Source organism: Nelumbo nucifera, chromosome 1, assembly GCF_055504915.1.
Source record: "Nelumbo nucifera cultivar China Antique chromosome 1, China Antique-T2T, whole genome shotgun sequence".
Classification (NCBI taxonomy): domain Eukaryota; kingdom Viridiplantae; phylum Streptophyta; class Magnoliopsida; order Proteales; family Nelumbonaceae; genus Nelumbo; species Nelumbo nucifera.
The window spans coordinates 97,393,024-97,409,362 of NC_142649.1; the positions used below are offsets into that span (position 1 = coordinate 97,393,024).

Genomic DNA, 16,339 nt, shown 5'->3' on the forward strand with positions numbered 1-16,339 from the left:
AAAACTAATAACCATTTACGTGGTGAACAATCAGGTGGATTTTCATCAAAATTCACGGAGAGTTTTGATTGGTCAAAGCCTTTCCAGCATCATACAATCAGATTTTCTCTTTTGACAATTTTCTCTACGTGAACCCTGTATAACAGATGCAACGAACATACAAGCACAAACCAACGAGCACCAAACGCACAAGGAAAGTGCAAACCAGTGGAACAAAGAACGAGGGATTTCCAGTAGATCGAATGATATCCAAACAATTACAAAGGGAAATTTTTCCCGACTTGAATAAATTGAGGCCAAAGGCAAATTACATAGCATTGTACCAAACCTACATACATACAACAATTGAAACTAAACGAGCAGTAGAAATGATGAATAAGATTAAGAATCGGCTCCGTTTCTGACCTTAGTATACCATATGACTAGATTTTTCCAGTCGATAGTCACCAAACAAAAACGAGGCGAAGGAAATGGTGCGGCCCACATATCAAACCGACCTTTGTCTCTTCTCCATGGGTGCAGACTCGAGCTCTATCCCCCTTTCCAGCTCTCTCACTATCCAGGCATCTTCATTTTTATCATCATCTACAGCAACTGCAACCTTATTTGCAGCTCTTTCAGATTTCCTCTTCTTTATTGCCTCTCTGATCCTATCCTTGTCAAATTTACCAAGGCCCCCATTAACCGAAACAATCTTACAACTCAAAGTCTTATTGGATTCCTCTATCTTTGCCTGAACCTCTCCATCAGACATACATCCATCCTCAACAACACTGTTCATGCTTCCACAATCACTTGTCCGCCATTGTAATGCCTCTTCTTTTCCAGCAACACAGGTGCCTTTCTGGCCATCAAGGTTAGCATCTCCACCAGCCTCTCTATCTGAGCCATTGCTTGAAGCTGAAGCTATGACAGACCCACTTAAAACACATGATTGTGGACTATCAGATACTGCTTTTTCCATGACAACAGTAGTTTGGGTCTCTTTCCCATGAACAGAAGGCATTATTGGTCGTTTGTTCTGTTCCAGCAACACAAGCATCTGCTGGATAACCTCTGAAAGGACAAAAAAAATCATGAGGAATTTCTAGTTATCAAATTTTTCCCTTTGACAAATCAGAAAGACATTACAAATGAAACAGTTATAATGGAGGATGTCCTCTTAAGACTACATAAATTTCACTAGAATTTTGAGTTGAGGGATCAATTTGGGCACATCAAGCATCATCTTCATAATGACAAATATGGATGTTATTTTATAAACTTGTGAAGTTAGAAGTGGAAAAGAACCTTCTAATCGTTGAGGGGAAACATCAAACTCCAACCACCAAACTTTACCCTTTTCTGAGGGCAACTTCACTTTGCTAAATTTAGCAGCAAGGAACATTGAACCAGCTGCAATATAATGGACTTTGTACTGCAAACATAAAGTTGTCCAAAGCCTACACATCCCAACAAATGAATTTTCAGAGATAAAAAATGATGAAGAAGCATACAAGCTGAATTTAAGGCTAGGCAAAAAGTAAAGAACAAGAAATTCAGTGGGCAAGGAAAAGAGAAAGCTTACCAATCATTCACAAAATTCCATGCCACTTTGGCTAGATCATTATGAGAAATCTTCAATCTCTTTAAAGCTGCAACAAGTGGCTTGTATGGAAGTGGGATGTCAAGATCATATGCGATAGTAGCAAGCAAAAGTCTCTCCCCTATTAAAATCAATTCTTTCTGCTTCTCATAAACTTCCTATAATAATAATTATAAGGGGGACTATAAGCCAATCTCAAATTTCATTAGAGAGGCATCCAACAATATAGAAAAACACTCATATGCCATACTTTTTGTTTAATTCTTTGTGCCGCTGCAGGATCCCTTCTATACATGGTTTCATAAGCCACAATAACAACTTCCTTCAGTAAACGTGGTGTTTCTTCCACTTTGCAAGCAAGAAACATGCTCACCGTTGCAATTGTCTGCAAAAATGTGCATTGCTAGATCATTAATCCAACTATTTGAGAAATGATGAATAACCCACTAGTGTATGAGATTAGCTATTTCATTCTACCAGTGGTCCATAATCTGGAATTCTTTTTTTCCCAGGATCTTCTAATCTTATCTAAATTCTTATAAAATCTCATAGTGAAGGAAATTAAAATTTATGATGTGAGAAAGCTACATATTGTAAGTAAAATAGTTATTCACTTTGTTTCTCAGCTTTCTATGTTAATAGTTTAAAAAATATTAAAGTGTTAGGTTTGTAATATATGGTGACCTAATTTTCCACTTGCTGCAGAAACTTAACTAAAGAAGGGTAGCAGCACAGCCATTTTCAGATCCTCTGCAAAACTTTGAAAAGACTAGGCATTCATAGAGTAGAAAAAAGCCATAATTTAGGAGACCTAAATACTTCATAAAGACTCGTTCCTGGACTAGATATGATGAATTTCTTGTCCAAACAGAAAGAAAATCTGGATAGCCATCTAAACAATACAAATCTACTAATCCACCAGAAACTAATAGTCTGGATAACATATAACATAAATAGGGACATTGAACATGACAGACAGCAACAGTTTGATACAGAAAAGATTTTGCAGAAAGAAAAATCCATGATGCTGAAGCCAATTTAGGCGCAACAAGGAAGATGACAATGAAAAAGGTGTGATAGCTATATCAAGATAGCAGCTTTCATAAATATGATCTCATCATCATCACTGAAGCCTTGCCCCCAATATCTAAACTAAATTTTACATACTATTTTGAAGATGTATTATATCTCAAAGGTATTTGAAGCATAAGCCTCAATGTGTCTTGAAACCAGGCATTGCCAAAAGTGTGCCATGCTAATTAGGCATAAATGAAGTACAAGCAAGCGATGCATGTTTCGAAGGCAGATATTCTTTCCTCATGAGCATTTCATATGGCTTTAAGAGAAAGAAGTTTCAAGAAAGAATAATGTTAACATCCATTTTATCCTTGTAACCTTTCGATTTAAGTACTGCTGGTGTACAAGGTAAACCATGCTTACCAAATAATACAGAATAAACACTCAATATATTTTATTGCTATATTTGTTACAAAATAAGTGTTGTCTAAACCTATGCATCACATTTTGATCAAGTGAAGCAACTTTCTATGAGTTTAAAAAAAAAAAAAAAAAAACTATCCTATGATGCAGGTGCCTGGCTGATTTTCCACAGCCTATGTTTTCTCACAGTTATTTCTCAGTTTGAAACCAATAGAATGTTCATACCTAAATCATTTATTCATCATAGCTATTTTATGAAGTAAAATGTGACTGTTCCTAAAAACACAAAATTCAGTTTAGGAAGACTGCAAATACAAATATGTACAGTACAAATACAAGGTTTAGAAATACAATGTATAAGGTTTTGCACTGTACATATTTGTATTTGTACTCTTCCCAAACCGAGCCTAAGGTCCTAAGTCCTAACCACAAACAACTGCACAAGAAATTGTAAGAGCAAAAATATAGCACAAACCTGCCATTCATTTTTTGCATGAGATTGGCGCAGATAAAATCGATGGCACAACATCAAAGCTGCTGCAATTGTTAACTGTGGTCTGCAATATAAAGAATCATTTATCAGTTTGTTCATTGCATAAACAGCGTGAATACTAACTAAGAAACAAGTTCAAGTATGATGGAGAATGTTTGCTTCAAAGAGCAAGTAACATAAGATAATTACAGTCAGATGGCTGTAGACAATTACCCTAGACATTTTTGGAAAACTCAGAGTGTTCTTGGAAGAAATACATCATTTTACATTCCTAGAATGCAGATGACCAAACATTGCTCAACAAAATTTTTAAATTTTATGGAATAAATCAAGGGTACATTATTACACAACCCAGTAGGCCAGTACAACCCAACTAAGCCTTAACCAACTACTTTTGCTCGGTCACATGAATCCTCCTATACTGCCATCCAAGTTTTTTTCTTTTTTTTTTTGTAAGGTGATTGTAATTCATTACTGATGTAAATATAAATAAAATAAAGATGCAGAGGAAGAGGGTTCCTCCATGGTCTACTGGGGACAACAACTAAAAGCAGCCATTACAGAGAAAAACTATCATCCAATACGATAGAAACCAATGATACAAGAAATGTTTCAATTTGAAACCCTTAAAGAGGTTGTTGATCAAGGCTCAGTTCAAGAGTTCTTTCAAACTTTCTGCACAACTTCTCAATAGGTGGCATTTGTCTTCAAAAGTGTGGGCATTCCTTCAAAATAGAGGTCTATTGGATGAGGAAACTCTTTGCTTTGGCTATGATTGTCACTCTTGGACCTACTTTTCTATTAAATATCCTGTCCTTTCAGGCTTCCTCCTTGTTCTCTCGGAGCATTCAATTTACATGGGTTGATCTAATCCCATGTGTCACTTTTCCTTTTTTTTTTAGTTAAATCAAAGTTAGATTACTTTCTTTAAAAGATTATAGTCCAGAACAAAAATAAAGTAGCCACCATCATAAGCCATGATTGTCTCTCTTGGACTTACTTTTCTATCAAATATCCTGTCCTATCACTCTTCCTCCCTGTTCCCTTGGAACATTCAATTTACACGGGTTGATCTAATCCCATGCATCACTGTTCCTTTTTTCTAGTTAAATCAAAGTTAGATTACTTTCTTTAAAAGATTGTAGTCCAGAACAAAAATAAAGTAGCCACCATCATAAGTTAGGACAATCAATAGTAAAACTTTACCAATCCAAGTTGAAAATAAACCCCACCCTCTTATTAGAAGGTATTAATGGCAGCGAACAGACCGAGTACAATCAAAAGGACAACATATAGTTGACATGGCATCACAGAGGCTACAAAAATGTGTAAGCTCAACAGCTGAATCAGGGGACCAGGATCGCCCCATACGAGATCCAATCTACCCACACAATCTCTAGCAAGAGAGATTGTTGGGGAACAAGCTAAAAGACTTTTCTTCTCTGAGCAGAAATCTTGGAGAAAGGCCCATCCTCAGAAGATGATATCCATCATATTACCACTTGATAATCCTCTATGACAAGATTGTTCCAGCCTGAAAAAGTATGCTATCTTGAGGACTGAGGCCTTGAACAAGCAGTTCAGCTCTTAAAGAATTCCCTCACAAATGAAACTCCAGTACTATTAAATTTGAATATTAGGAGGTCTGCTAACGGTTTGGCAAATGGATTAGCTAAGCAAGGAATACATAGACATCATTTGTTTTGGGCTCAATGTTAATAGGGTGGAGGCAAAGGGATTTTCTCCTAACTTCTTATTGTATTCTCTTTTTTTTCTTTAAGCCTTAATAAAATTTCTTGAGTTCCAGATAAAAAAAAAGTATTATTAAACTTGAATTCCACTTTGATAGTTTAAATTTCATGTAGAAGTATGCCTAGATCTTCAGAACAGCCTGCATTGAGGTTTGGGGGAACCGATTGAAAACAGGAAAATAAGTTCTCAGGCATCTTCTACAACTTGTAGTTAGGGACTTGGAGTAAACCTATGATGCCAGAAAGGTATGATACCAGAAGAGCTTTGACCAACCCACTGTGAATTTTGATGAATACCACCTGATTGGATATCATTTTTATGATACCGGTTGATTGGTTATAAGTTTTCTGGTATCATCTCTTTCCGGTATCACAGTCAAACCCCTTATAGTTATTCATAAACAAAAACATATTTTACAACATGCAATTGAGCCATGAAAAAATATTCAAGCACAACAAAAGATGTAATACTGAGCCAGGATACATAGAGACAATCACAAAGACATAGTTCAAATAAAAGTAAATATGAGATAAGGGCTTACACTTTAAGCTTCTTGCCCAAATCATGAATAAATGAACAGTATAGTTTCCTTAGCTGTGCCTCTTTCTTAAAGTCAATACCGTCCTTCCTAGATGGGGAATTGTCTTCTAATTCTTGTCTGGTGAAGTACCATCTAGGCACACTGCACTCAGGCACTTCAAGTGTGTTCCATGAAATCATATAAGCTCCACCTCTTGTAATCCCATGCTGAGAAGGATCCCCTGGCAGGTGTCCTGCCATGGTCACCTTCTCTTCTCAGTAGAAGAAATGAAGAGAATATAATTATCTCAAGTCGAACCTGCTTATTTAGGAGATGTTTGCAAGGGACCAGCCAACTTCCTAGAAAAGGGAGGGGAAAGAATGTTACAAGTTATAGATAGAGATTTTGATGCACTTAGACCAGAAAGAACAACATAAGCAATAATATATCTTTGAGAATAGATAGATAAAAATTTAAATAAAACAATATATATATATACAAAGAATTAGATCATATGATGGTCTATACTCATTATGGTATTCTTAACAGAACAACCAAACAGTTGAACAGAATCTCCAGCATAGTTGCATGTACATTTAGAGAACCATTGAGACCTCTCTGGAACTACTGAACTTTATATTTTAAGGGGACCCCTCCCTCTTGAATTGGAATTGAATAGGACTTCAGAGGTTCAACAAAGAGAGTTAGAAGCTCCCTTCTCAGAGGAAGAGATCTAGCAAGTGATAAAAAACTTGTTAGTTGATAAATCTCCAGGGCCGGATGGGCTCACAAACCTATTCTATAAAAAGTGCTGGGAGATGGTAAAAGTTGATCTCTTGAAAGATTTTCAGGAATTCCATTCAAATGGTACTCTTGAAAGAAGGCTAAATGCTACTTTTATTTCTTTAATCCCAAAGGTGGAGGAACCTACAAATATAAAGGACTTCAGACCAATAAGTCTGTTAAACAGCTTTTACAAAATCTTAGCCAAGGGTCCTAGTTGAGAGGATGAAGAAGGTCCTGAACTCAATGATTGCAAAAAATCAGTTTGCTTTTGCGCCAGGAAGACAAATGTTGGATAGTGTCTTGGTGGCTAATGAGCTGATTGATTCAAATCAAGGCAAAGGAAAGAAAAACCTAGGCTGATTTGTAAACTGGACCTGGAAAAGGCCTACAATCACATTAATTGGAGACGTTTGGACTTTGTATTGGAAAGAAAGAATTTTGGGCAAAGATGGAGGAATTGGATAAGGCTATATTTGGTTTGAACTTTGAAGGAAAAGGCATGGAAAGGAAGGGAAACCTTTACAAACCTTGTAAAGGATTCCCTACCTTTCCATGTTTTTTCCTTAAAATCAAACACAGCCTAAAGGTATGCATCACTTCTCCTAAATTTTCAGTCCTAGTGAATGGTCAATCGGCTAGTTTCTTTAAGAGCTCTAGAGGTCTTCAACAAGGAGACCCCCTATCCCCTCTCCTGTTTATTTGTGTGATGGAATTATTAACAGCCTTTGTGGGCCGGGTGGGAAATGAGGGTCTGTCATCTGTGGCAAGGCTTTGAAACTACCCCGGGGGGGGGAGGGTTCCAATTGCTCCAATTTGCGGATGACACCCTCTGCTTCATTGATGCTGATGTTGAACAGTTGGGTGTGCTCTTTGGGGTTCTTTGCTGGTTTGAGGTAGTTCCAAGTCTAAAAGTCAACTGGGCCAAAAGTAGACTAATTCCAGTGGGAAATGTAGAAAATATTCAAGAGTTAGCTGAGGTTCTAGCCTCTCAAGTTGGTTTCCTGCCAACTATTTTCCTGGGGCTTCCTTTGGGAGCTAAATGCACATCAGCTTTAGTGTGGGAGACAGTGCTGGAGATATTAGAAAAGAAGTTGGCTTCATGGAAATCAAAATATCTATCCTTAGGTGGAAGAACTACTCTTCTAAAAAGTTCTTTATCAAATCTGCCCTCCTACTTCCTGTCTCTCTTCCCAATGTCAAGGAAAGTGGCCCAAAAAGTGGTAAAACTGCAGAGAGATTTCCTGTGGGAAAGGGTAGGAGGAGGAGGAGAAGAAGATTCACCTAGTTAGTTGGGATTAGGTTTGTGACCCTAAAAGAAAAGGAGGTCTCGCCGTCTTGGGGTTAGGAAAATGAAGGTTGTTAATAAGGCTCTTCTAGGCAAATGGATCTGGAGATTTGGTAAAGAAAGAGGGAGTTGGTGGAGAAGTTTGGTTGCAGCCAAATACAACACAGACTATGGGGATTGGGTGACAAATGCCTCGGTGACCTCTCTGGGGTGCTCCATCTGGAAGGCAACCATGGAAGCCTTCCCCCTGATAAATAGGGGTCTTTCGGTTAAGCTGGGAAATGGTTAGAGGGTAAAGTTTTGGAAATCTTTAGCTGAGTTGTTTCCTCAGTTGTACCAAATTGCAGAGAATCAAGATAGCTTGGTGGCTGACTGCTGTGAGATCCGGGGCAACATCCAGGTATGGTTCCCTTCTTTTAGGAGAAACTTTTAGGATTAGGAACTGGACCTTGTTTCTAATTTGTTGGAATTGTTGTCCAACCAGAACCTGAACCAGATGGAAGAAGATACCTGGTATTGGAATTGGAGTACTGATGGTGTATTCTCTTCTAACTCTTTTGCCGGGTACCTAGTAAGTGGCTCTCAAGCTGAATTTCCTGCTGATAAAGTCTGGTGTATTCTCTGCTAACTCTTTTCCTGCGGAAAGAAACAGCAGAATCTTCAAGAATAAGCATAATGGAGTGGATCAACTAATCTCCTTCACTTTTGGGAAGTTAGTCTCTTGGACTGCTGCTGTGAAAGGGGTTCAACCAAGGGTCTTGGGTGGCCAGCTGTTGGCTGGTAATATTGTTATGGACGCCTTCCTCGGGAAGACATACCATCGCCGCCGGCAGCAACAGGCCCCGGGCCCACCGCCAGCAGCAGCAAGGATTCAGTGATGCTCATCCTACCCAGTTCGGCAACAGCAGCCTTATCTAGATTAGATTAGCTCATTTTGCTTGTTCTTATCTCTTATCTTATCTTGTTAATAGCTTATCAGATTAGGATTAGCTTAGCTTATCTTATCTTGTTAGTAGCTTATCAGATTAGGATTAGCTTATCTTATCCTTAGCAAGATAAAACTGGAAGTCTCCCTATTCAGCAAGGAGACTCCCTTTGATTAGGACTCTTGTAATCTCCTATTTAAGGAGACCCCATTATTGAATGAGATATCAAATTATTCAGTCAAGAGTGAGTTAGGAGAGTTGGTGATCTCTTGGACAAATCCCCGAAGGTGCCAAGATAGGTTCATCATGAGCAAGAAGGAACAAGGGAAAACAGGAGGTTTTCCCCGTGGATCGACCCGTGACGAGATCCTATTCCCGGGCCCTCAACAAATATCTTGTAACGCATTCTTGGTTTTAGGCCCCAGTTATACTGAGGGGCCAATTGTACTCTGTATTCTGGTTCATTTTAATAATATTTACCTTACCTTTTAAAAAAAAAAAAAGGGGTCCCCCTTTTTCTTTAAAAGGTAAAGTACTACGGTGTATTACTGTCAAAAAGTATGGTTTTTTGATAAGTCTGTCAAAAAGTGTGGTTCCAAAAGTTTTGAATATTCCCCATCAATAACCATGGAGATTTTCCCTGCTGAAATTGTTATCCAATATCTAATTTCTTTCTGCAGTTTCCAACAATAAGCAGACAGATTTTTCCTGTTCAAACTGCTAACATTTTTTTTCAAGGAATCATTTTGCCTTCTGAGGAATGTGTAAGACATGGCAAATTTTAATACTGATGAAAAGAAGACAGCAAGTATAGGTCATTTCACTACAAATAGTAGAGCTTACTCACTTTATAAACCTAAAATTAAGGAGTGACTGCTGGAATTCGAGCCCAGGTCTCTCCTCTACAGCCTCAACATCCACCATTTGGTAAGAAAAACAATAGGAAAGAAAAGAACACCTTGTATAGACACTATATTATTTAGCATTTTAAATACAACATAGGTAGCACTTCTCGACTCTAGTCCTTGCAAAACCAAAGATGTCAATTACAATAAGTTACAAGCTAGAGAAAGTCAAGAATCAAAGTTCACAAAGACCTCGGACAGCAACAACAGTCCATTATTTGTTTCCATGGCAATTATAACTAATGCGCTTACCTATAGATCCTCTATTGTTTAAACGAGAAGAGGACCCTGTAGGGACGGTAGCTGGTTGGATTCAGTACAGATTCGAGTCAACCCCAAACAGGTAAGAGTGGCTTCATTCTGATAAATCACCGAATTGACCTGGGAGATGAAAAACCCAGTAAGTAGTAAGAATGCCGGTTTCAGCTCAAGCTGAAGCGGACCCAAAATCGGCATAATGCTAATAGAGAACATCAGATATATCAAGGAACCACAACATATATTCACACCTAAATAGATGAAACCAATCAACATCCAGACAAAAAGAATGCTCTAACTTTCTAATCACCATACAAAAGTTCAAATCAAACTAGCTATACCCCTGGTCCGGCAAACAAATTGTGGTTTCAAGTTCAAAGTAGCAAACATGAATTAAACAAGAAATTGTTGACAAAAAAATTAGTGAAGGTCCGTGACGGACCAAACAAGAATTCCAGCATTCATGACGGACCAAACAAGAATTCAAGCATTCAACAATTTCAAGAAAAACCGAGAATGATTTGATTCATGGAGATGTCAAACATCCTTCTTTTTCCCAAAAAGTCAAGACCTCGAAGCAGATTTCATAGTAAAATGCGACAAAAAAAAAAAGAAGAAGAAGAAGAAGAAGATTAAAAGGACAAATACCTGGGACTGGTTAGGTTCGACAGGATCGATTGACGTCCTCGCAGAGGATGGGTAAGATAGATTGCAATTTAGAAATAAACCCTAAAAGGGATAACCCTAGAGAACCACAGAAACTCGTCGGTTGTTTTTTCTGGTGGGTAGGCAAAGGCAATTCACCGCGAAGAGACGAAGAAGACTTTTTTGTGCTTCCGAGTCACGAATAAAATGCATGGCATCATCAATTGAAAATGAATTATAGGTTGTTTGTTTTGGAGTTTGGTCAGTTTTTTAAGCAACCTTCGCTGGGGCCCTGGCCCCTGGGGGAGTTGAGTTGAGGCACGTTTAACACGTATTGCTTTTGGTGCTGGACTGGGCTGGACTGGACTGGACTGGACAGTGGACGATACATCGTTTTGTCGCATTGCATCTCAGAGCAGTTCTGGTCGGGACCCCATTTTTGTAGCCTAGCTTATCCTGGCCCATTATTGTCTATTATTGCTGAGTTGAGTATTTAATTTAATTGACAATGACAAGCTTTTTCTCAACTCAACTCGGCAAAGTTGTCTTAAGTCACACTGGCATCTGGTACTAGGGTGTTAACGGTCCAGACCGCCAAATCTTTGGTCTGGTCATAAAAATGGTTTGGTTCTGTTTGGGATTCTTTAAACTTTTGGTTTATTGTTTTCAGTTCAGCTTTCTGAAATTTAAGGAACCAAACCAAACTATATTAATTAATAATAGGTAAAGAACTCTTGAAAGTTGAAACTATATTTGATGATTAAAATTCTAACCAAATTTATTATTTAGGCTCAGTTTGGGAAGAGTTGAAATACAATTTTGAATGCAAAACCTTGCATACAATATTTCTAAACCTTGTATTTGCATGTACATATCTGCATTTGCACTATTTCCAAACTAAGGAGTACAAGTACACATACAAATATATAGAGTGTAAAACGTTGTATTTGTAATATGTACTCTTTCCAAATTGAGCCCTAAACAAACATATATATTGTTTGGACTTTCTAATTGGGTTAAAGCTCAATAGAATAGTCCAAACTAAATTAGAAATCGCACCAAACCATAATAAAATGGTTTGGTTTGATTTAATTTCCATACCCAAACTGTTTTGATTTGGTCTGAAAAATTCTCAGACTGTATTTTATTAGTTTGGCCTGAGATCTTCTTCCAACTGCATCAAATTGAACCATGAGCACCCCTATCAGGCAAAAGCAGGTGAGTTCGGATCAGCTACCAACACAGTCACAACGTCGTCCCAACCTGCTATTGCAGCCATATATTGGGAGCATTTCTCCCTATGAACGAGAAGGGAGATGCTCCCAATGTGTGGCTGCAGTGGCCTATTGGGACAGTGTTGGAAACATCTTGTTGGTAATAGATCACTACCCAAAGCAGGTTTCTTTTTTGGAGATGGAATCTCCTGCCAACAAAACATACTCCAACCCCCTACCAATTTGATCTAACACAAAAGTGGAACCTAATATGTATGAGTATGAGATGTGCGGTGTTAGATGATGTTGGTAAGCTGTTGGCAGATGATCTGAACTCTCCTTTTTCCCTTTTAAATATCCTCAACGACTGCCTGGAAAGCCCAAGCTATCAATATTGCAACCCACCAAAAATCCTACGAAACTGAAAAGTCCTTTTTGACAAGGTTCCTTCTCCTTCTCTCAACCTTTGTAGAATAGGTTATAGGAAAAAAATTTGGCTGTTGGTGGCCTGTTGAGAACGTTTTTGGAGATGACACGTTACCATGGATAGGGTAAAAGAACAAATTGCTCACAATATTCTGTTCACCAAAGAGAAAAATACGGGACTGAATGGGTTGACATGTCATGCCTAAAAACTTTACTAACAGCCTAGGCTGTTGCCCCCAAAAGCCAAAGTTTTATCGGTTATAGCCCTATAAGTATCTTACCGTTTTCCAAATATTATCAGCATCAAATAAAAGTGTAATTTACATAAGTCTCAGTTTGGAAAGAGTATAAATACAAATATGTACAATATAAATACATATAAAATAATACAAAATTGAATGTTTTGCGCTCTACATATTTGCATCTGTACTTTTTTCATGCTATCAAAACAACTCTCTTTAAAGAGTTGTTAAGGCAGTTGATCAAAAAAAAATGTTTTGTTTGCAAATTGCAAACTACATTTCCTCACACCGAGATCTCAACGTTGGCCAAAGAGACCCTAAGTCCAAGTTAAATGAAATGGATCTTCCACTCCACTGCTCAATATCTCAACTTTCTGCAGGTAGAAACAGAGATGATCCATTAAGGGCCCATTTAGCACATCTTTTTGGGAAGATCTTCTGGTAATTCTGACAGTCAAAAGACACATTGAACTTTTGCATGAAGATCTGAGCAGCTCGAAGCTAGTTTGATAGTTTCATGTTATTTTGTGTGTCTTTCCGCGCAAGAATAAAACGTAAAAGACACGAAAAGTTTCATTTGGAGCTTCTCGAAGTCAGCCCAAAATGGGTTTTTCACGTCTTTTCGGCACTTTGGCTTTTGGCAGCTAGATCTTTCGCAAATCAAACAGAAATAGACCGAAAATCAGTCTGCTAGATTGTAAACAGCCAAAAGATTGCGTAGAAAGACACACCAAACGGGCCCCAAATAAACTAGAAGTTTTCTTATTGGTAATGTGCATTTAGTTTTGGGAGAATGACGGTTCAGCCCAAGGTCAGAATTTGTAGGCCCAAAATACTGTTGGGATAAATGCCAGCTCGGAATTGAAGCCAATTTATGGGCGGGCATTAGTGCATAGAGTGTGAATTGTTAACATTTTGAATATTTATAGCTCTACAGTGGAAATCAGAAATCTGCACTGATCGTTATCTTATTCCAATAACATGTGGCTCCGACCAACTAGGGCCCACCATTCCTACTTGTTATAATATATTAGCACTGTTGCAACTGGGACACTATGGTTCTGCATATGATCTCTTCTTTTAGGCCAAGACATACAATTCTGGACAAGGTTAAGGTGGCAGTTAGGCTATATTTGCTTTGATAGTTATCAAGAACTTTCTTTTAATTTTCTGTTTTCTTTTATTTTGTCAATACCAAACATAGCATTAGAGTACACCAAACTCAGCCCATTATCAACTTGGGTACAACCTCAGTAAAGCAAGTTTAAAGTGTTTCAATCTGGGCCTCCAAGAAGGGATATGGTTTTGGGCCCTATAAATCTGAGATCAGATTAGCTGAAGACAATGGCTATGTAGTAGGCTGCCGATTGCCGAACCAGTAATAACATCCCATGCTAGTCATTAAATGCATATGGCTCACAGCTGGTTTCACAGCCATCATGTTCAGCAGATCCAAATTCCGTGAATCTATCAACAATCCGATGTTTACGAGGGCTGGGACCCCGAATGAAGAAGGTTCATATTTGGGATATTACCCATGCTAAGAGATCAGATGATTTTTATCATCATGTTTTGCACATTCTTTCTGAAAATTTGAACTAATTTTTCTCATCTCAATAGAAGCCTGCATTTGTTTCCATGGCAAAGGGTTAAATGTGAAAACTTAACCGAAATATCTTTTTTATTAAGCAATGTTTGGTATTGATGTCATTTTTTGAAAAAATGGCGTCACGTAGGTGCTACATTAGAAAAATTGGTGCTTCAGAAAGAGGCCTCTTATTTGATACCGTTTTTCCAGAAAAAAAATGTTGCTCTAGACCACATCTTAGAAATCGGGAAAGTGTAGTCTAACGAAATGCCAAATTCAATGTTTTCTCAGAAAATAGCCCATTACTACCAGCGGTACAATGATGTGGCATCAATGTGACAGCATCTTGGACGTTAGATAATATAAACCAATGCGGCAATACTGAAAACAGTTCTACAGCACTGGTACCAAATAAAAACAGTGTTGTTTTCCCAAAAAAACAGCATATGTGGCAACAACGTTTCCAAACAAAAATAAACACTGTTTTCACTGTATTCCCAACACTGATGCCAAACACCTATTTAAATACCATTCTCAAGAAAATCATTCATTTTCCTTTTTCAAAATGAGGAAAAGTGTTTGTGTACATGAGAGAGAGAGAGATTATTCTCCTTTTAAATAGGATGGTTTCATGGTGGATAACAAAGCTACTAGCACCTATGTCTCATATATAGAATCTTAACCTTTTCTTAGACTTTTGATGATAAGATGGGTGTCACGGTTTAAATATCCACCTTTAAAAGCAGCATTCCCTCAAGTCAAGGGAGCAAAAGTAAACTCGTATATAATTGCAATTATCATTCAAGCTAATTTTTAGCCCCATTTGTCTTTTCGAAGGGCCCATTTTGGGCCCATTTATAGGTCTGAATTAATCATATCAAAACAGGCCAGTTAGGGGACATTGATCAGGTCCAAGCTATGGCCATCCACAATGGTTAGTTGAGATAAAGTCAAGAGATGGGGATTAGTTGATTGGATTCTGATATAAACGTGAGAAATTGGGAGCTCAATTTCAACCAAACTTCAAATCCCTGTCATTATAGCTTAAGTGGTTATTACTTTATCTTCTCATGATATCACACAATTCTGATTAATGCATTAACCATAGCTCTATATAAATAAGCTAAACAATCTTCTATTAGTAAAGAGACAGAATATAATAAACGCTGGTCAGGGTGGGGAGTTTTTTTCTTTTTAATTTATTAGTATCGTCCAAAAGGAGAATCAATGGATCAAAATTCTCTATATAATCACCACAATATCCTCTTTCAAAGTTAAAACTCTGCAATTTGAATTGAAAGGTGATGAAAATTAAAGTTTTTCTATCAGTTGCAATTAGAGCATCCATGCTAACAAGACAAAGCCTTTTATTTCTATATGATTGCAATTGTTTTGCTGGTAGCACCACTGAGTATATTTTACTTTGTCTCTCCTTTCTTTTGATTATTATATGATATATGTATGAAGGGGAGGAGGATAAGGAGATTTGGTGAGTCAGCATCCACTATATAATGAATTCTGTCAAATTCAAAGATGATTTGCATCTTAATTTGATACCAACCATCCAAAGCAAAAGGTGATAATGGGCTTTGGCACTGGTTGATATTAGACCTGGCAAGTAGCAAGGCGCCTCAATTAGAATTGAGAGATATGTGACTGCAATATACGGCAAATAAAGAGTGAATAGGAAATCTAGACTCGCTTATCTGATTTTAATCAGCAGATATGCACACAACACACACAACCAGACTTTGACTGACAGTGGCCACCTCTCTATCTCACCTTGTTTCCAAGGATTCGGTTCACCATTTCTGAGCTTGACTGATAAATGGGTAGCTAGGGTTTAATTTATTGTATATATTTTGGGTACAGAGGAAAGTGGTTTGGTTGGAGAATAGATGATGGATCGTTTAGTTACTTCTGGTAATGCTTCTTAGTTTTGTATATATCATGCAGCACTTGACACTGAAAGAGTTGTTTTTGTTCCAAGATCTGCCATGGAGGGGTTTCTTCTACTTCACCCCAAAGCTTAATCTTCAAATGCTATGATTAGGTTGGATAGTTGGCAACCTTGCATGGAGAAATAAGTAACAAAACGTGGGGTTTACTTTGTTTTCTGGGGATCATCACTAATAAACAAACTTGGAAAGGTTTATGCCCCGTTTGATTTGCGGGAATAGCAGTCTAGAATCAGAATCAGAATGGGTTATTCTGATTCCAACTGTTCGATTGGACAAAATCAAAATTTCATTCCCAATCCTAGTGGAATGTCAT

At 37.8% G+C, this 16,339-nt stretch overlaps 1 protein-coding gene across 4 annotated transcripts; it reads right to left on the reverse strand.

The window, feature by feature from the left end:
• Positions 1–208: 208 nt before the first annotated feature.
• On the reverse strand, positions 209–11,007 carry LOC104610581 (cyclin-T1-3-like). Of its 4 annotated transcripts, XM_010277279.2 has the most exons (9): positions 10,599–10,804; positions 9,945–10,073; positions 8,372–8,497; positions 5,812–6,149; positions 3,501–3,582; positions 1,836–1,970; positions 1,568–1,743; positions 1,291–1,442; positions 209–1,056 (listed from the first exon to the last, which is right to left on the reverse strand). In XM_010277279.2, the coding sequence occupies exons 4-9, from the start codon at positions 6,048–6,050 to the stop codon at positions 488–490; spliced, it is 1,353 nt and encodes a 450-aa protein (XP_010275581.1). In that variant the 5' UTR covers positions 6,051–6,149; positions 8,372–8,497; positions 9,945–10,073; positions 10,599–10,804; the 3' UTR covers positions 209–487. The 4 variants fall into 4 exon arrangements, with proteins under 4 accessions (XP_010275581.1, XP_088745661.1, XP_010275580.1 ...); XM_088889535.1 differs by lacking the exon at positions 8,372–8,497 and having other exon boundaries at positions 1,568–1,647; positions 10,599–11,007; XM_010277278.2 differs by lacking the exon at positions 8,372–8,497 and having other exon boundaries at positions 10,599–11,007.
• Positions 11,008–16,339: the final 5,332 nt, after the last annotated feature.